General features: G+C 34.5%; 1 protein-coding gene across 2 annotated transcripts; it reads right to left on the reverse strand.

Annotated features, from left to right (window-relative positions):
• Window positions 1–2,755: 2,755 nt before the first annotated feature.
• On the reverse strand, window positions 2,756–15,094 carry LOC126846334 (protein gooseberry-like). 2 transcript variants are annotated; one of them, XM_050585649.1, is made up of 9 exons: window positions 14,752–15,094; window positions 14,206–14,509; window positions 12,419–12,457; window positions 9,490–9,605; window positions 6,645–6,841; window positions 5,872–6,100; window positions 5,419–5,702; window positions 4,742–4,952; window positions 2,756–3,703 (listed from the first exon to the last, which is right to left on the reverse strand). In XM_050585649.1, exons 1-9 carry the CDS (start codon window positions 14,807–14,809, stop codon window positions 3,456–3,458), a joined length of 1,686 nt encoding a protein of 561 aa, XP_050441606.1. In that variant the 5' UTR covers window positions 14,810–15,094; the 3' UTR covers window positions 2,756–3,455. The 2 variants fall into 2 exon arrangements, with proteins under 2 accessions (XP_050441606.1, XP_050441607.1); XM_050585650.1 differs by lacking the exon at window positions 12,419–12,457.
• Between the last annotated feature and the right edge of the window lie 6,283 nt (window positions 15,095–21,377).

The following is a 21,377-nucleotide window of genomic DNA, read 5'->3' on the forward strand; positions in this document are numbered from 1 at the left end:
AGACACAATAAATAAATATTTATACATATAATTAATATAGTTGGTTAAAACAAATATTTAAATAGAAATATCGTTGAATTAGTACAAAAATACTTATAGGCCAATTACTCTACTTGTGCTTAGGCCAAAACTGTCATAACCAGTGTCCACCACGGCAATGGTGCAAGTTATGAGCAACGCCTTAAAAACAAACACATAGGCAACACAATAGAGCGCAAGGTATAATAGCGAATTGAAAGAGGGCAGCGTTTTTTAAGGAGTTTTGTATAGGCAATATTTAAGAAATGGCGGTTGTAATAAACTAATCGACAGCGTCAATTTTATAATCTGTATAAGCTTCGTGAAAGTATTTTTTTAAAGTATTTTCCACGAGTAAAGCCATATAAAAAAAAGCTTTGGTCACTTTGGTTGGTCTTATTTCAATTCTGTAAGAGTGTAAGAGTTTGACGGCTTCTTTACTGGGTTACATTTCAGTCTTACTGAATTATTATAATAAATTAAATAACAAATAAAATTATTACCATAAAAAGTGATTAGATCACTTTCAAGTGTAAGATTTGATGCGAAACTGTAGACTGTATAATATAGTTATTAATAATTTCGTTGACAATCAATGTGTTTTTGGGTTTTTCCTATTGATAATAAATAGTATTGGTATAGGGCTAAAGAGTTCAATTTTGGTTGGTAATTTTTTTTTTATCAACTATATAAAAAAAATTGTTTTTTTTTTCTTTTAAATAAAAACGGTTATATGTCACGTTTTGCTTACATTTACAAAATTTAAAAAGCAAAAACCCAAATGTAATTCATACACAAGCCCATCAAATGTTAAATTGTGTGTGTGCTTTTTGTTGACATGGATCCTCACTTCATGCAGATACATCAAGTTGCAGGATATATATATATATCCATATAATGATGTACATGTAAGGATATATATGGATATAAAAGGATATAAAATGATATATAAGAATATATATGGATATATAAAGATAGATATAAGACCAGATATTATAAAACAACTAAAAAACGTTTGGCCAGAACATATATAGTTAAGACTATACTATCATCATAGTTGCAATTTCTGAAAAAAAAAAATCACATACATTTGCTTTTTTGATTGGCAGAAAATTGTATTACTTTTCAAGTACTTTTTTTTATCTATCCAAGTTGTAAGTTGTCCGTTTGATTTATCATAAACACATTTTATGATCGACTGGATGTGTGTTTCGATCAACACATAATATACTTTTAGAGATTCAGTTACAATCAGCCAGCTTTTTTTTTTGTCTTAATTAAAAACTAATCTTCGGATTTAGCCCCGTTTAAACCGTACTAAAACAACAATAACAGTCGGCCGGCATTTTTGTTTTTTTTTTTAATATTTTCTCAACCGAAATACTTAGTTTGGTAACGTTAGTCAGCAGAACAGATTGAATAGGCCAAGTCATTGGCAAAAATTAGAAAGTTTTTGATTCGATTTTGATTTTTTTTATTACCTTGAAACGTAGTAAAATTAAATTAAACCAAAATACATCAACACCGAAACTATTTTTGGGTTTTTTTTTCTTAGATGAGATAAGAAGATGGTACGTTTTGAAAAGTAAACTACACGAAGTTTCTGAGAATATGCATATATATATATATATATATTTTTTTTACAATGACAAGTGTTTTTTCGTGTTACATATTATATATAGTCCATTCGATTTCTAATATATATAAATAGGTAATATTTGGAAATTAATACAAGAAAATTGATTAAAAAAAAAAAACAAAGTTATTGTTAAAATGGGTTTTTTTTTTTAGAAATACTTTTATTGGAGTATTTAGAGGGAAAAAATTAAATTTATTATACTAAATATCTAATTGATGATCACACTTGACCGCCTCAGTTTTAGCTTCGGTGCGGAGCTGAGAAAGTATTGTTTTTACAATGATGTGTTTTTTGTATTTTTTTTTTTTTGTATCTGGATCCACGATATCTCGTAAACCGCTGAACCGATTTCTTCGTGTAGCTGCTCTATAGATCAAAAAATCATATCTGGAAGGTACTTTGGCCGTAGTCAGTTTCTAGGTTGCTATGTGTGAGTGAATCAACGGTCAACAGGTAATGCAAATATTTTCGTTATATTGTTAATTACGATACACGGGTAACTATGACAGTATCTTTTTATAGACAGGCGATCAAATCCCTAATCGTATCCACCCTACACAGGGCTAAATATTAGTAAATTTTAAGTACATTATTGCTGGTCCCACGATATCTTCTAAACCACTTTAACCGGTTCGAACATACTAGCATCGAAGGGTTTATTTAAAAGTGATTTTATCACTTTCAGTTATGATAAAATCTGTAGACCTGTGGCCTCTCCGTCCCCACTATGCCCCGACCCGACTGTACTGGGTTTTTTTTTCTAAGTAGGTTAAAACTCGCGTACAACAACTTTGGTGAAATAAAAATATACACTTTAATCAGATCAAAATACGTACAAGACAATATTAGGTAAATTACACGTTTATAAAAGAAGCAAAAAAAAATTAATATTTAATAAAGAGAAGTAGAGGGCTCGAAATGAACAGAAAAATATTGAAAATTGCTAAGTATTGCATATGATGTACATCTCACGTATAATATATTACAATGTAATTGTACATGTGCGCGTTTAAAATTAGCTAAAATCAACAAAAAAAAAAAACAACTCATAAACTACAACTTTACCGTTAAAAAAAAAAAAACACAAAAATGCTCGGATAAACAAACAAATAATAATAATAATTATTCTAAAACAAATATTTCACATTTATATATACACAAAAAATAATAATGCTATTCCACATTTCTATGCAACAAAAAAAAAAAAGTAATAATATACAAAATATAAACGCATAATAATAATAATAATTAGGTACACAACTTAGACAAGGTTTTTTTTTAGGACTAACCCAACCCGGTCTAACGTGTCTAACACAATTATTGCATTATTATTATTATTTTTTTGTTTAATCGTAGGTTATTAAATAATATATACTGTACAGAGATTAAAAGAAAACATAAAATAGGAATCAAATTTCAGTTATTAAAAAAAAAATATATAGTTTTTATATTAACTAATTTTTACACAATCGTATAATGATCATACAAATAAGATTAAGGAACATTGATCGTTTGCTCACATTGCACACGTCGTGCAATGTTGTTAATATTAAAAAACCTTACGGTTACTATGATGAAATAAAAAAAAAATATATATATATATTAACATTATAATATTATTTTACTCATACATTATAATATAGTAGTGGATCTTTACTTTTGATTCGAAACGTAAAGAAAGTCGGTAGTCACACACACACACACAGACTTTTATCTTATAATGTTGTTAGGTTTATATTTCATCTTATTTTTTTGGGAGGTCTTTAAAAAACAGCCGTTTTCTTTACACGCGTACCAACTAGTACCACGTGTAAAACGGCGGGTGCGTCTGTCGAGGTTGGTAGCCGTGGTACGCGGCCGACGTGGGGCTCATCTGGCCCATGCACGACGACGGTATCAACGTGGGCTGCGGGCTGATCCGGGCCGGGTTCATGGGCGGCATCTGATGACCATGGTGATTGGACAGGGTCGACCAACTGGACGGGCTCTGCATGGACACCAGTTCGGACGACGAGACCGTGATCAGGCTGTCGCCGCCGTTCGCACCTGTAAACACACGCATGCAAGCAAACGTTGTAGGTTAAAGTGTCAAATTACTTGGTTTTACCATATCATTGTTTGGTATAATATAATTATTGGTAGGTACATCCGTTTTCAACCCAACACGACTTATCTGATTAACGCGATTATGTGTCTAGGCTTGTGTTACTAATATAACAATAACAATAATCACGATATATACTCGATTTGTTACTCTATTTATTTACACTTTACTCGATTGATAATTTACTCGTTTATTTACTAATTACTCAAATTATTTACTAGATTGTTTAACGATTAACTCGATTTATTGCTCTATTTACTCGTTATTGATTGATTTTCTAATTTACTCAATTTACTTGATTTTTCTATTTCTTCTCAATTTTTACTCTTTTTCTCTATTTGTTTACTCTTTTACTCTATTGATTTACTAATTTACTCAATCTGTTTACTAGCTTTGTTTATTATTTTACTCGTTTATTAATTTATTACAAAACTTATAATATAAAATGAAATACATTTAACGTTTTATAAAAAAATCAAGTACCCTAATTACAGTAGCGATTATGCGAAAAATACTTTAAAGTGATAAGAACTATTTTATAATTTGAAATTTATTGTAATTGCTTAATTAAATACACAACCTCGCCTAACCAACCCTTTTTCCCCTGTCCTAAAATGCTATCCAAATTTTTTCAAATTGTATTAACAATAGTGCACATTTCTTATCATCGTCTCGCAATATTGCAATACGACTCGTCTTTAACCTCTTCATTTAATGAAAATATTAAATACCTTAGCTAGAACAGTTCCCCAAAAAAAGGATGGTATAAATTGAGAACTTTGACTCCCTTTACTCCATCAGATCCAATTAGGCTCAGTTGTTGGTTTGTCGAAAATAGAAAATGTATAGTCCTTATCCTAATTGTTAACCTAACCGTCTACTCTATTAGTAATGCATAACAGATAGGTATATTTTTTTGTTACTTAAATCTAACCCAACCTAGCAGTGTAACTCTATCGACAATGAACCCTTGTAATTACCGTTGGGCTGTCCCATGAGGGTGATGTTGGCGGAAACCGGAGACAACTGATGATGAGTGATCATGGTAGGAGTGTTGGGAGTGGCCGATCCGATCTGGTACGTTTGCGAAGCTCCCGACAACAAGCTTGGCGACGTGGCTTGATGTCCGGTACCGACGTTGCTTCCGATGTGCAATTGAGAGAGCTGACTGCTTCCGTTCAACTGTCCCATCTAAAAGTGAAAAAAACACCACCATCGTTTAATAATAATAATAATAAAAAAAAACCCTGATCTAGTAATAGTTACAACGACGATAGGGACACACAATGGGTTGTATAACCTCTGGTCGAGACGCTATAAATAACGACCCGGTAAATAGTGTCCGACCCCTTTTTTACGAGCCAACGACAAGCGTCGTCTCGACCCCAAAGACGACAACCCTTTTCAGAGAACATAATAAAAAGGCTATTGAACCGCACGTGTAACCGCATACGATCCTTGGAAATGGGCATGTCAAAATATCGGATGAAAAATGAACATCATGCGTTCCTCCAGAGGTATCAGAGATAGCATTCGTTAAGAGTCACCAACTCATCACGGATCCACAAACTCTACACGATCACATCAAATTCACGAATCTCGGGGCAGGAATCATTCGCAGGCATTCGGGACACAATAAGACATGTAAACTTCTTACCTGGGAAGCCAATAACGACGGGGTTGAAGTGTATAACGGCGTGGTGGCGTAGGATCCAGCCGTGATGCCAATGTAAGACGTCGCCGTGGCTGCTTCGGTGCTGATGTTGCTGTGAGGTCGGTTGTCGTGGTCGATCAAAGTGGTAGCTCCCAGACCGCCATACATCATGTTGTTTTGCTGCTGTTGCTGTTGCTGCTGCTGTTGTTGCTGCTGCTGCTGCTGCTGCTGCTGTTGCTGTTGCTGCTGCTGATCGTCTTTGATCATCTGTTGATGGTGATTGTCTTCTGCGCCAAACAATAATAAATTGATGTATACAATAATATGTTGCAATTCGATATAGAGGAGGAATAATTGTTTCCAGCGAAAGGAACGACTCCGTTCCAATCGAGTGGAGGTAGAGAATCGTTTGGGAATGTATAGATGTTGTGTAATTAACGCTGTAGTATACAATACCTTTGTATCCGTCCGTTGTGTTGTAAGGTTCGTGCAACTGTTGCGGCGACATGATGTACGCGGGCGTGGTAGAGGCATTGGGTGCCGACGACTGTTGCTGGGTTTGCTGGGCGGAAGGCGAGAAACCTAAGGCCAATCCCATGCCGTATCCACCGGAACCCGGTGTCGAACTTCCCGTGTTGCTAGACATTTGCTTTCTCAGTCTGGCCCGGCGGTTACTGAACCATACCTGGGTGGGAACAAAAAAAAAAATAACAATTATAATGCGTGTAAGACAAGTCAGACATTTGTTACCCTAACAGAGCCAAGACACTCCCAGGCAGCTAAAAAAAACCCCGCCATTCGCCAGAGATGAGCATCAGACGTTAGGAGGCAAATGGACAAATCATGCTAACGACAACGATGCTCCAAAAATGACTTTATCGATGACGATTTACTGGGCTATGCCACGAGAATCAAATGCAGATTGGAAAAAGTAGTGTTCATTAGATTCACTACAACGCAAGTTGTCTAAGACATATTCCCAGCCTGTCTAGCCTAATGATATTGTCTGGCATTCAGTACAGGTTTAAGATTGCTCCAACATTTCGAACTACAGACCGGATTGCCATAATACAACTGGCATCTTCAACGTGAATAGCATCAATTATGCATAATCTGGATCCTGTGCAAGGGCACAGTTTGTTATAGCAAGATAGCAGATACAGTCTGGCGCCAATGGTTTTGGATCAACGAATATGAGCTATTGAAAAGCATATTGTGACTGTGTTTACCTGTATCCGGGCTTCGGTGAGTTTGGTGCGCTGAGCCAGTTCTTCTCTGGTGTAGATGTCCGGGTATTGGGTGCGTTCAAAAGCCTTTTCCAGTTCGTCCAGCTGAAGAGCGGTAAACGTGGTCCGACTCCGGCGCTGTTTGCGTTTGAGCGGTATGCCCGGCTCCGAATCGCAGTCCGACCCGTCAGACGTTTTACCTATAAAAAAAAATATAATATATTGTATCATTTTTTTACCGCCGTCGCCGGGTCGTGATCCCGCCCGCCCTTTCGAAAAGGGTTTATTATTTGCATTGGCATTTGGATTCGTAAACGATTCGTACACACACACACACACACACGCGCGGTTTTATTATTATTACCGCTATTACTGTTATTGTATAACAATAATAATAATAATAATATGACTGGCCTATATCACGGGGACACACGCGGTTTAGCGACAACCATCGAACGTGTCGGATGACCGGAGTCTGCAATTTCGGCAGACCGCAACGATTGGGTTACACAAAGAGCTAGCCGACAGTAACATATTTTGCGAGCCGCCACACGGGATATTTTTATTTTTCATTATTTTTTTTCGGTTCGGTTTATATAATACACATCATACAGTACACGCCGGCGGCGGTGAGCAAAATTCATTTTTCACGGTTTTACGCCAAACTTGGCTGTGGGTTTTCGACGGCGGCGGTACTCTGTGTGAAGCATCAGTCTATATAAATAAGGCGCTAAAAGATCGAGACGTTAATGATGTCGAGAACCAAACAATAACACCACCTAGTCATCTTTATCTTCAGATCATCAGAGCGCACACACACGTTGGCGCTAATGACATTTGCGCAGTGTCTCGCACGATCATTTGGCCGACCACAATGAGAACAATTTGTTAAAGGTCGAAACCACCAAAGGGGCCACGCTTTGAATATATAAAAATCCAATTTCATAATAATATTATACCTACACCGGTGTGTATTTATACTCCGGCTCATGTCTAGTATATAATATACTATTATAAGGTAGGTATAATAATAATATGTACAACAGTCCATTGTTGTTGTTTGATAAACGCGGGCAAAGTCTTTTGTGCCGATTGGCGATTTACAAACATTTTTTTTTTTTTTGTGTAACATTGTAAGTGCGTTTATGAATCTATTTCAGAGGTTTTTTATAAGTAGATTTTTAGGAAAACATAAGAATTCACCTGTTTGCTGTGATTTTAGTTTTAATTAAAACAAAATATGTCAAACCGATATTCGTTTATTATACACAAGCGGAGTTTAAATTAGCCTAAAAAATTGTTTTATCCGTTTCTATAAATTATTTAGTTTATAGTTTCAAATTCGGGTGATTTAGGAAGGTATTTCATTTTATATTATTTATTATCTGTAGTTATTTATTAGAAACAATTATTTAAAATAAAAAAACAAACGATGAATAATTTATCTTGTTATATAACATATGTGGTTGATATTATTACAACAGTTTTTTTTGCCATAAAAATAACAAGAAAAGTGTGAAATGTCATTATTTAAACCTTACAATAAACATAACCCCATTTGACTCGGTTGTTAAAAAACTACAAATTCAGTTTTGCCTTTTTAATCGAAACAAAAAAACTTAAACAAACAAAATTAATAAGTTTACATAGCTTTTATTTGTTGTTGAAAATTTCCAACTATAGCCGTTTTAAGGGCTAAGCTTTCGCGGTTAGGTCCTCGCCTATAACTGTTTTAGTATTTCCAAATAAAACCGAGCGATGGACTAAGATGGAGATTAAAGAAACACGAGCGGCCCGGTTTTCTACAAGATGATTTACAGTTACAAGTAGGTATGGTTTTTTTTTTATTTTATCCGATTTATCTCGTGCGACCGCCGCTTTGCTACTCTATTGTTGTTGTTATTGCCAATGCGCTATGTGATCGCCAAGACATTTAACTGCGACGTTTAAAAAAAAAAAATATATATATATATATTAACCCGCACACGTTTAAAGAATATAATAATAATATTATAATATATATATTTTTTTTGTATTTATAGTGCGACGGTACAGTAGTACTTATATATACACACATACACTGCAAACTATATTATGGTGTATATACGTTCCCCTTTTTCCATTCCGTCAAAGTAGTACACAGAGCAAGCGTTGCACAGCATTTGAACGCCGGCCAAACACAATAAAAATTGTTTTATTATCGCTTCATTAGTGGGGTTATAATGTGGAAAAATAAACGGCCTGTAATTTGCTAGTGTGCGGCCGCCGCCGCCGCTGCTGCTGTTGCTGTTGCTGTCACGGTTGCGCGATTTGCGATTTTAAAATATCACCAAATTGAAAAAAAAAAAATATATATATATATATAAACTACCGGGAAACTAAAAACGAGTTTGAAAAAAAATATATACATTTCAAAATATCAATAGCACAACGGGGTCTGGACGGGAAACAAAGTCGCACGTGTATCTATCTGCTGCTGATGTTCAGCAGAAAAAAAGTTGGCCATACAATTGGGTATTGGAAAAATGACCAAGACAACAATATTGAACGTTTTGGCGGCATTGGGGAAAAAAGTACTCAAAAAACACAAGTGCTCAGATAGAAAACATAGCACTGGAAACGGACGAGCAACAGGTTGTAAGTTTAGCAGCAACAGGTGTCAGTGTCAAGTCATAATATTATAGTACATTAGTTCATCACAAAGCTCGTTATTTTGATTTGTTATTGATTTTCTATTACAATTATTAGGAGCTGATAATTCACTTTTACAATGAACGACACAATATCTATACCTACGCAAGAAATAATACAACAATAATGTAGGTATAAATTTGTTATATGGACTTACCGTCGCTGATTTTTTTCTCAGACGCCGAATCGTCGCCGTCGTGGCCTCTCAGTAGTCTTGAAATCGCACTGATAGACGGAGCGCTTCCTCGGTCGCACAGCCCTTCTCTGATCAACCTGAAGAAAGACACAAGAGGTCATTGTCAATAACTAGGTGGTGCAGGCACATATCATGCCCAAAACTACAAGCCACATTACAATTTGGTGTACTAAAATTTAAATTACAATAATACTGCTCTTTAGGTCGGTCATGGAAAAGTTACAATGCCAATATGCTGTTAAGGGTCGATTCGGAATGAGTAATGGGCATAATATATTATGCATTGTACCCTTTGAGAAAGATTTCCTGAACACCGGTTATAGGTTTAAGTCAAGACGCGTGCCCGAGGCACTTGAAACCACCTATCTTTGCACACATGCTAGCAAGTAGTTGGGAAAAAAAATTGTTGCTCTTCTCCGTCCGATGGTTTCGATAATAATAATAATAATAATTGTGTAAATGACGGTCTCCGTGTATTTTTATAATAGGTCAATGCGCATTTAAGGAAAGGCGATAAAACATCCGGTACCCGTTTATACGTGCTCTGGCAACGGTTTCCAATATATAATAATATGATGAAGTTGTCCGGACGACGGGGCGGCCCTCCTACCGTTCTTTATACGGGAACCGTTTAAGTTTTCATCTGGAGACAGGAATAGAAAGGAAAAGAAAAAAAACAATAACGAAGTAAGCCAATGTAGACATGTGTGTAAAGAAAAAAAAATACATGGCAGCTCTCGAGCTAAGGAAAATAGGATAGCAAATAAAATACAATAATAATATGTTTACAGGATGTGCAATGCAATATTTTTTTGTCCTTCGTGTCGGTGGTAATCGGACAACATACATATTTTTTATTATTAAACGGTTATATTTTTAGCATTTAAAAAATAATTTATGCACACGTGCCGCCACCGCCGTTAGAGTTAGGCACAGTCGGATGCGGTAAAAAAATGGATTATGCATTTTTTTTTAGTGTGAACAAAGAATAAGAATTGGGAAAAATGTGTTCAAGATAAAATAATCGAAAAACCAAAGCTTAGAATAACGGGCACACACGTAGGTTTTCTTTAAAACCTAACATCAATTGAGTATAACTTATAAGTCTATAATAGTTTACACGTTGTGATGTATTTCACACTTTACTCGAGACTGTAATTGTGTTATATTATAATTTTTTGTTACATTTTATTTTTTTAACCGATCTTATTAAATAATAATTAAGGGGTGGTGGAGGGCGGTTGTGTTGGGTGCGCTTCTGCGGTTATGTTAAAAAACGATTGCATTACATTATTATTATTATGATAACATAACACCGGATAAAAATAATAACAATAATTGCGTAATGGCCAACCGAAGACAATCGGATTGCACAACTAATAATAAAAAAAAAACCTCAAGGAAAACAATGGACATACCGGACATTTATAATATATATATATATATATATATTGTTTAGTTGCGTCAACTGGGAAGTTGTTTTTATTTGTATTTTATTCACCGTAAAGGTAAATTTTTGCGCTATCGTTTTGTAATGTAATGTTGAACTCAAGAACTACCGAAATTAAAATTTACAAAAAAAATATATATGTCTATTAAAAATGATTGCAGTGTCGCCGCAATCGTCCGACCTATATACAGGTACAATACACAAAACATTAAAAGGAAAATAATAATTATAGGTACCCTATACAGGGGGAGGGGGTGCTTTGGACACCACGGAAGAAGAAAAAGGGATGAAAAAATAAAAACGTTTTTTGAGAGTTTTTACACGCTTACAAGTAGTTGACAAGCGGTGTACGGCTATAAATTTCAGCCCACTTCGGTGGAAACCATTAATTTATCACATAATAATAATATATTATCGGCTATTCGGCTGTTGTATAATATACAGGGCGTTTTATTATTGTCGCGCCGGGATCGGTTAACGGGCGTGAAATAGCCCAACAGTGTGTGCATACCGGGCGACTACCTAACACACACGGTAAAGAAGAGCAAGTAAAAAAAATAAATAAAAAAAAAACACTTATACAAACACCCTCCGAATAGGATAGAATAGAAGAATACTATTAAACTGAAGATGGTGTGTGTCTGAGAGAGAGATAGATGGAAAAAAAAAGGATCCAAAGGTCGCTCGTTGGCTGACCGTTATTTATGGCCAAGTATATATGTATAAACCTAATATCTATGTAAAAAAAACACACAACATACAATACACAATATAATATAACATACACTGCCCGACGGGCCATCTAATATAATATGTAACGATAGAGCCCCGGTTTAGAGGAGCCTATATAATAAATTCGGGCACCCTATACAGTAAGTCCATATATAATAATAATATCAGCAGCGGTATTGTCGTTGTATGTATTATTATGTTAGGTACATCTCTATTTTAATATAGTCATCTCTTATATATTGTTACGGACGTGTCTACACTTATCTACACGACGAAAGGGTTGCAACGGAGAGAAAAAAAAATGTCTCCACACACACAATAGAAAACACCCCCAGAATGACAAACGATGACTTTATTAGTAGCCCCTTACCAGTGTGTATCAAGTGTGTGCGGGTAAAAACTGTATTTTCTTATAATAATACAATTAAAAGATATCACCAAGCACGCGTCTTGTAAGAGTGTAAGCAAACGCTTATTAAAGAAAAAAAAAAAGATACTTTTAATGAGAAGAAAATAAATTAACAATATATAAAAACGGTTATTGTCTATCTTGTTGTTATTATTTTAAACAAATTTCCATAATATACAATGTTATAATATAGGTATTAGTGTAGTATATTATATAATATAATTATATGTAATACACCCATGTGTTGTTATTATTACTGTTAAGTTTCAAATTTTGAAAATTCAATGAAAAACACTAACCTTTTATTATCGTGGTATTGGGCGGACTCATTGTCATTTCTGAAACAAAAACGGGATAGGTATATAAAAAAATATTCGAAACAGGTGTAGGTACAGCAAATGAAATCAAATTAGTAAAAAAAAAAAAAACAAAAAACAAAAGCAATTTCCTCCTCAATGGCAAACCATCCTCGCTGCGACCACCCCGCATGTAAGTGTACAGTATGTTAATGTATAGGCAAATGTTTAAACAAGGGGTATTTTTGTTTTAACAACGAACTACCCCAGGATGGGAGAGGGGGTGCGAAAACATACCTAACACAGTGTGTGTAATGAATATTATGTGTACACTATTATAGCTATATATTATTTCTGGCGGTAAACATATTATGATACGGTTTTCGAGTTAAAGAATAATATTGCCATATTAAGTGTATGTGTGTGTGTGTTTTGTGGAGTCTATATAGTAATAATTCCTTATTTATTATTATCCGAACCGCAAACGGCTATTGGAGTTCACGCGGCGATGGGCGTGGGCGGCGGTTTAGTGTTTCTATTAATTTATCAACGTTATAATAATAATTATTACTATTATTATCATCATCATAGTACTACTTACTACTATACAACACTCTAGCCGTGTATTATTACCAGCATGACTGACTGTAAACGTCAAGAGAAGCCGCTAATAATAATAATAATACACAGGCAGCCAGAGAGATTATAACGTTATAATGTGTGTGTAACTATAAAACAGCGGGACACGGTTTTTTTTTATTATGGTAACGATTATTACTATTACAATAGTTTAATAGTAGGTAAAAAAAAAAATAATAATAAAAACCGAGCGCTATCGAGAAATGGGTTTTGAAAAATATACAAGAAAAACTTTAAGTATATTATAGCGAACAATTGCAATTTTACCACAAAAACCGTTATTACTACTTTACACTAACCGAATGAGATGAAAAATAGCAGTTTCGATGAATTTTAAGTATTACATAGATATATTTTTATACTACTACTAATTCAAATCCTAGAGCGGTACCCAATACCAAAAACCTATCTTGTTTAATTTTTGTCTAAACGAAACTAGAGCAAAACGATGATAGGTAGCACTTAACAGATTACAGATGTTAATTGTATACTAACATAATGTTAATTGTCCATTGTACTGTACTTATATATTTTTTTTTACAATAATAGAAGTATTTATTTGCTTTACTCGCACACATATTTAGAAAAAAATTGTTAAACGTTTTGAGTAGAGGTTGGGCGGAAAAAAAGACAATTGTAATAATTGTAAATCATACATTTTGTTTGATGCAAAAATATTGTAGGTAAGCAATTATTATAAAAATATAATAATTTTTCAGTAAAATAGAAACAAAACAAAATTTAATTAACTTTAGTTGATGCACTATTATGGGAAGCATATGGGATCTTTTTTATTAGTTTTATAAAGTCATTTATACAAACATGGCGGGTGACAAACACCTCAAGTTGGATTTTGTTAAAAATTGTCTTAAAATTCAGAAAGATATAATTCCGACCCTTGTTTTTTATCATATTTTACATCAGTTATCGCTTAAGTTGTGTGTATGTTTTGGGAAATCCCCAGTACAGTTTGGATTCAGACATTTATTCAAAACAGACCGGCCGCTCGGTTCAAAAATAAAGTCTCTTTGCGCTCGACAAATCTTGTCTTATATAAAAGTAAACGCCCTTGTGTTAAGCAAGCAAAGGCCTTAGCTTTGCCAAAGGGTTAATAGGTGTATTTGAACATCTCTTCTCTCTCTCGGTCTCACCTGTCACGTATTTCCCAGCTGAAAATTCCCGGGTTTTCCGTTTTGTACTCTTCGATGCGCCTCTCCACGTCCGGCGTGGCCACCCTGGGCTTGCTGCCGCCAATCACGCCCGGCCTGATGCTGCCGGTCTCCTGGTATCTGTTGAGGATCTTGGAGACGCACCCGTGCGACACTCTTAGCTGTCTGGAAATGACACAGGGCCTGACTCCGGCCGCGGCCATCTCGACGATCTTCAGCCGTATGTGGTTGGGCAACGGCCGACCGTTGATGAACACACCGCCTAACTGGTTCACCCGGCCCTGGCCTGCGCACAAACCCGTGATTATAATATATGAATATTGTTTAAAGCACAAAAAAAAAAAAAAATGTAAATTTTGATTGGTAAAAAACCAGGAAAAACGCACACTCGAAGGGAAAGCACCGAGTCTCGGTGGCGGACAAATGCTCGAGTGTTTGTTAATTTTTTAGTTTGAAAACCGGTACCTAACCCTACCGCTCAAATGAAATTCTACCCAAGGTTCGGTTCAAAATAGTAGGTACACTTGCCTTGAAATGGATATCCGGTAAAACAGGGCCTCATCATGCCAAAGTTGGTAACTGTCATCTTTCTTTGACCGTGCGCGAAACGTTCGGTAAACGGACCAACATCGAATAACGAAAAAAACGGCGAATTAAAAAATTATTACAAAAAAACAAATTAACCGAACCGACAAAAATAATATAATATTTATCCCGTTCGGATCAGGAGAGACCGGCGGTCAGTATAATAATATTTAAGTACAACTCAAGTACATAACTTAAACGATATCTCGATATGTTTTTATTTCTTTTTAGAAAATATTTTCTTTGGATTTATCCTCTTAAAAAAAAACGCGCGCAATGCCGTCTCGCATTGGTGTCCCGAACAAGACTGGATTCTGTTGGAAACGGCTTGGGGCGTGAGGTCTGATGGTATGTCTGTGTGGGCGTGGCGTCTTGGCGAAGGTCCACCAACGGCAGTCGACCCGGCCCGAGCGAATGAAGTCATTGCCGGAATTTTCCTTCGTCGTTTACTATTTTTTTTTTTTTTATCATCTCCCGTCCTTTTTATTATTATTATATTTTTTTATCCTCACGCCAGTCTGGTTATTTCGGTAGTAAAAAAAAATATATACATGTACTTACATACATACATGCAATTTATTTGACTTTGACGTTGCCCAAACAGATGCCGACGTTAAAATATTATTCTTTCTCTCTATAGACTATATATATATATATATATATATACATACATACATACATACTTACACGGATACTTTATATGTATATACCTATATCTACTCATATTATGACGGTTATAGGTACTCGCTTGTACCTACAGGTATATAATATTATTGTTGTGATATAAAAATTCTTATCGCTCTTATATACCGAACAAACGTGTTACTTGGAAAAATCACTAACGTTCGGTGTACATACACTTTTCCGAAAACACCGTTCGCATTGTATAGTAATACCTAAATGTCACTATATATGATTTATTTTCCAGTAGCATTTCAAGAACACACAAACCCTCGCGAAGAAAGTATTATTTTCTGTAAAATACCTACTATCTATATAATATGTAGGTATATTCATAAGGTACGGTTAGATTGGGAAGCCTGACTCCATCTAGTTGGAAGACAAAAACAAATACCGTTCAATAGGACGTATATCGGTGGTGATAATAATATATTAATGATAACAGTATTTCGGAAAAACCCAATAATATTTTTGATAAGGGGTAGTACCAACTGTTCGACGACGAAGCGATTTTCTTTTCTTTTCTTGCGGTCATACGGCATACCGGTTTTAATCTTTCTGTTCGCTTCACTATCGCATATTTACAAGCTAGTATAATATATGTTAGTTATAGTCTCTTTACATGTTATGTATATTACTCTATAATGGGCTCAACACACAATAATGGCCCTACTGAGAAATTTTACCAGTATTAATTATATCCAATTAATAAACGTCCAACAAAACAATGTGGGCCATGATACGGAATTGTTCATAACATATATTAAATAACATCCTATGCAATAATAGGTCCAATCATTGATAGTATAAATATCATGTTTAAATATATTTGAAGAAACATCTTCTATTTGTCGAACGGGAAATGATAAAGGCGTTCTCGGTAAAGCAATATACACATAGCAAGCCAATTTGTTAAACATAACATAAACCTAATCTACATAATATGAACTTAACCTGAGCTAATCTAAAAATAGGATAGCACTGTTATAAGTACGGTATAAGTCGTATTGGTTCTTTGCTTTCTCCTCGGCTCTTAAGTGTTATGCCTATTGGTCGAGTCGGTGCTGGTTTCCAGTCTACATATGAACACAGAACAATAGCTGGTCATATATAACAATAATAGTCTCATCTTAAGTGTTAATAGGTGGTACTGCTATAGCGCGCAGATTAGATGTACTATAGAAAATATAATGGCTATATATGCGTCAGAACATGATAATAATAGTGACTGGCAATCCAGCTTGTTATTGATATAATATAATATACAAATGTCTATATTGAATCAAGTTTTTTTTTTAATGAAATATATATATATTAACAATTTTGCTTTTAACCTTTTTTTCCACCTATACACTATTGTTGTCCGCGCATAGACTATAATACCTATATAGCTCATTGGGTTTCTCTATTCTTGACATATTTCTGACGCACACGGTATGACTATACTATAAACTGTGAGTTAAAAAAAAATGCACATTAAACGTTTGTCTATCGTGTATTGAAAGGCAATAATATATATAAATATAGATGAGATGAACGTTTTCAACAAAAAAAAAGTAAATTTCCAGAAGGGTTATTACACGTATATACTCTTCGACCCCTAATTTGGTTGCGTCACGCGGTATCCACCAGATGTTTGGTCGCCGTTTTTTTTTACAACTAGGTTTTTTATCATTTCCGCCCACACATATAATACCTATACACAGGTAGGCGCATGCACGTGTGCTGTTATATATACCTATACTTGTTGCCCATGCGTGACGTAGCAACGAATAACAACCCGACATATTTGATCTACAAGCAAAATACTTATTCTGGGGAGGAGCTCGGCCTGTTTTTTAAACGACGTTATATTTGGTAAAAAACGTACGCATGTATTGTACAGGCATCTTAGTTATAGGTATACCTACAAATACAAATATCTATGCAGAACAGGGACATTATTTTTTGGGACACTTCATTTTATGTATTATCATTTACAATATGACAATAACTTGCTGAAAATGTTAACTGGTCTATACCCAGTTTAAGATAATTACTTTTAAAGTACTCAAAGCTAACAATTTAGGATGGTAGAGAGTGTAGTGTTATTTTGATCTGCACGCATTACTCTACTGCATTCCATCCCACGTCTTAAATTTTAAACTGCAAAAACTTTAAAAGCAATTACCCAAAATTAGTTATATATTGACCATAGTGAGCGTATTAGTTATTAAAATTTAAAAAACATTCTACTATTTTAACTATAAAACTATATTGGGATATTCGCCTATTGAGCAACAGCCAACATCCTCAACCTTACCAGGCGTACCTATATATTATAATGGATCTCAATTTTTTTTTTTTTACTTATATATATATAATAATTAAACCCGTACAAATATATATTCTATTCTATAAAAAACAGCGGACGTAGGTAATGCTATTCTACCTATGTATTACATTATAATACAGAAGTGTTTTATAGAGGATACCTCTACCCACGCTACCGTCCGGTTGCAGGAATATAATATATGACATGTTATACCTATATGTATCTGTATGTATATAATACACAAGATGGTAAAATAATCAAAACAAGAGTAAAATATATATAATGATAATACCCGCGAGAGAGGAATAATATAATATGAATATATGTATATAAAAAAAAAAAAGAAAAAAGTAAAAGATTTATGTAGGTATATACCTACGAAATAAAAATCTAGTGGCAACATAAAAAAACAAAATAAAAAATGGTGGATCGTGACGAATCGAAAGTAAGGACTTTCACGGGAAACGAAGCCAAACAAAAGGTTTCGAGATGTTCAGCGGACCGTGCACGCATCGAGTGCAGCAGCAACAGCAGCAGCTCAATACCACACAGCCCGACACAACTCGTACCATTTTTTTATATTTTATTTTTTACCTTCTACTCTTTGTAGCCTATTATAATACCTATATTATATAGCCTATTATTATTATTAGCGCTATATATACAATATATATATATACATAGGTACGTCGTGTTCCCTTTATATACCGCACTTTACAACGTTAACCGCTGCTGCTGCACCGTCTAGAAAGTATATAATGCTTAGCTATATATAATATTGTGCTTAGGTACCTACCTACATACATACATACGTGTGCTGCGACATGACAGAAGATAGGTATAGATATATAGATCACACTGCGGCGGATCGATAGATCGGTGGCCCATCGTGATCGCCAAGAGTCAACGGTATATACAAGATGATAATTATCACAGTTACCCCGTCGCTTAGTTTTGTTAAAACCTAAAAAGAATTAGACAATTTTAAACGGATTTGAATATTTCGCTGAAAATGTTGACCGGTTATTTAAGTTTAAAATTTAAGACGAGGTGTGGAGAGTAACTTATTACCGACTTAAAAAGTAAATTTCTAAAACCGGCCATGGACCAGTCAATATTGCAGCAAATTTTAATCTAAATTAAATAAGTTAATCATTTATGTGTATGTTACCATGTTTAAAAAGCTCAAGTTCATAAGATGTCTCCAATTAACAAACGTAAGTGTCTCCCTAAAAGAAAAACTACAAAAAATTGCCATTTTTAAAAAGAAATTTTGGCGGAAAATGAATGAAAACTGATTTAAAATTTCTGTTCTACCCAAACGGATTCGGTAAATGTTGTAAAAAGTAAAAAGGATTTGGACAAGTAAATAGCTGTTCAGGTGTTGGGATTTTAAGGGCTATTGGACACTCTGATCAAGTAAATTATTTTTTTGGGGTTCACCCAATTTTGAAAGGAAGTAGGGGAGGATTTCTCAACTAATACACCTATTTCATACCAGTTCTGATGGACTGTTGTGATATAGATTGTACCGTATGTGTTTGCTAGCGTCGACAATATACTTATATGGATTAAAAAAAACAAATTGTCCATCGATAACGCAACAAATAATAACGATATTGGTTGATATATTATGTACTTTCCAACAACGCAAATTGCAACAAAGAAAATCAAGTTAAGTTGGTCATCTCCAAAGCCTTAGGCTGTTCCGGAGATGAGAGTTAGGTACCTATACACAATAATGTCTACAATAATAATTTATAATAATAGATAATATATTATATACTAATCAAAATCGACACGACTGGCGCTCCATAAAATGATAACATACTTCTATATATAGGTATATAAGTTCCGATATGTAAAATATAGAAGACGATGAAAAATAATCACATTTTGGAATAGCATATTATTATATCATGTATATATGTTTTGGCACGGCCAAATGTCAAGCTAAGGTCGCATTCTTTTTTTTTATCATAGAAAAACTATTATATACGTTATATTACATAATATTATATACACTCGGAGACGTTTTATTTTATTTCTTATTTCTTATTATCACATTTTTTTTCATTCATAAATATATATATATATATATATATATATATATATTATAAACAACTGAATGTACGCAATTCGCATTTTTTTCCCTCGTATGCGCAACAACCTTATTTTTTCCCTCCCGCTGTGGATTTTTCAAACACACTTATATTATTATTATTGTATACAAAAATATCCGTTTGTATTTTTCTTTCTAGGATTATATTATGGTGTTTTTTTTTGTTCCACCTATATATTATTTTTATCTAACGCTACCTTCGGAACGTTAGTTTTTAAAGGGCAACAAAAAAAAAACACCAAGAAGTAAGAAAAAACTCCCGCGATGACAAATTGTCGTCCGAACCTCCCAAGTCGAGAGACGCTCAACGGGTCGTTGCAAAAGGCAAAAAAAAAATTATATATATATATATATCATACCCTGTATATTGTAAATGTTTTAACCTTGTGTGCGAATGTTACCCTTGTGTCGTGCACATAGTATTTTTTTTTTTTTGCTCTACCGGCTATAAAAATATTTATCCTACAATAGAAACGTACGAGATAAATCATCTTGAGGAATTATCTCGAGGACAAATTAAGTTTACAGTACACCAACAACGATAATATAATATCTGCTGTGTGAACGCTTGTTGGCTAAGCGATAGTCTCCCCCGACCGGCCACCTCCTCAAAAAAAGTGTCAATAACTCCACAAAATTATTATCGTACAACTACACAATATACAATGGCGCATATTCTAATTAATTAGAAAATTGATGATGTTTTATTGTAAGAAAAATTATCATGAGGGTTATAAGCCCACCCATTGAACAAACAAAATCCACCCTCGTTGCCAAGGAAATAAGGCTGCACTTTTACCGAGCTTCTCCAAAAAAAGTCCTGGACCAGGAAACCTGCAGGATGGATTATTGTAAGGATATAAGGATATATAAGAAAACTCAGTAAAGAGTATCCACACTTCATGCAGATATCACTTATCAGGACATAACCATGTAATGATGTGTCTGCATGAAGTGTGGATACTCTTAACTGAGTTTTAAATGATTTTTTGTATTATAGTTTTGTTTTTTCTATATCCTTGTAATCCCAATATCCTAAGTGGATATCACTAGGGTTCCCGGTGCTATATGGGTGCCCACTTTTCTACAGGTAGGTATAGTTCAAATGTTTAACTGAATATTGTCCAACTTGGGATGGCCAACGGGGTATACTTACTGACAATTATTATCACTACCGCGTTAAACGGTCATTTCAATGTGAACGTCTTAAAGACAGCAGTCCCCTTGGATGAGCCTAGTCATTCTAAACCGGGTACCCTTAAACCTACCTAGATGCTCGCCTTGTTGAAGTGGACATGTTCCTAGAAAAAATCTAGTCTTTTGCCCTTGTCCTGTTACTTACGTTACTCAGCTCCATATGAACTACATAAAACAATCCAAAAAAATATTCAAACGATAAAAAAAACCCCTTTCTAACCAGAAATGACCTGTGAATTCTGTGCAAAACAAATG

The sequence above is a fragment of the Adelges cooleyi genome, unplaced genomic scaffold (genome assembly GCF_023614345.1).
Source record: "Adelges cooleyi isolate 19-005CV unplaced genomic scaffold, UGA_ACOO_1.1 ACOO_flye_CR_arks_rails_tigmint_CR_PRNA_9, whole genome shotgun sequence".
NCBI lineage: Eukaryota > Metazoa > Arthropoda > Insecta > Hemiptera > Adelgidae > Adelges > Adelges cooleyi.

Coding starts and splice junctions, on each gene's coding strand:
- LOC126846334 (XM_050585649.1), bottom strand. CDS start 14,809: ATGACAGTTACCAACTTTGGCATGATGAGGCCCTGTTTTACCGGATAT. Junction 14,510..14,751: donor TACCGGATATCCATTTCAAG/GCAAGTGTACCT, acceptor GTTTGTGCGCAG/GCCAGGGCCGGGTGAACCAG. Junction 9,606..12,418: donor CAATACCACGATAATAAAAG/GTTAGTGTTTTT, acceptor GTCTTTCTTCAG/GTTGATCAGAGAAGGGCTGT.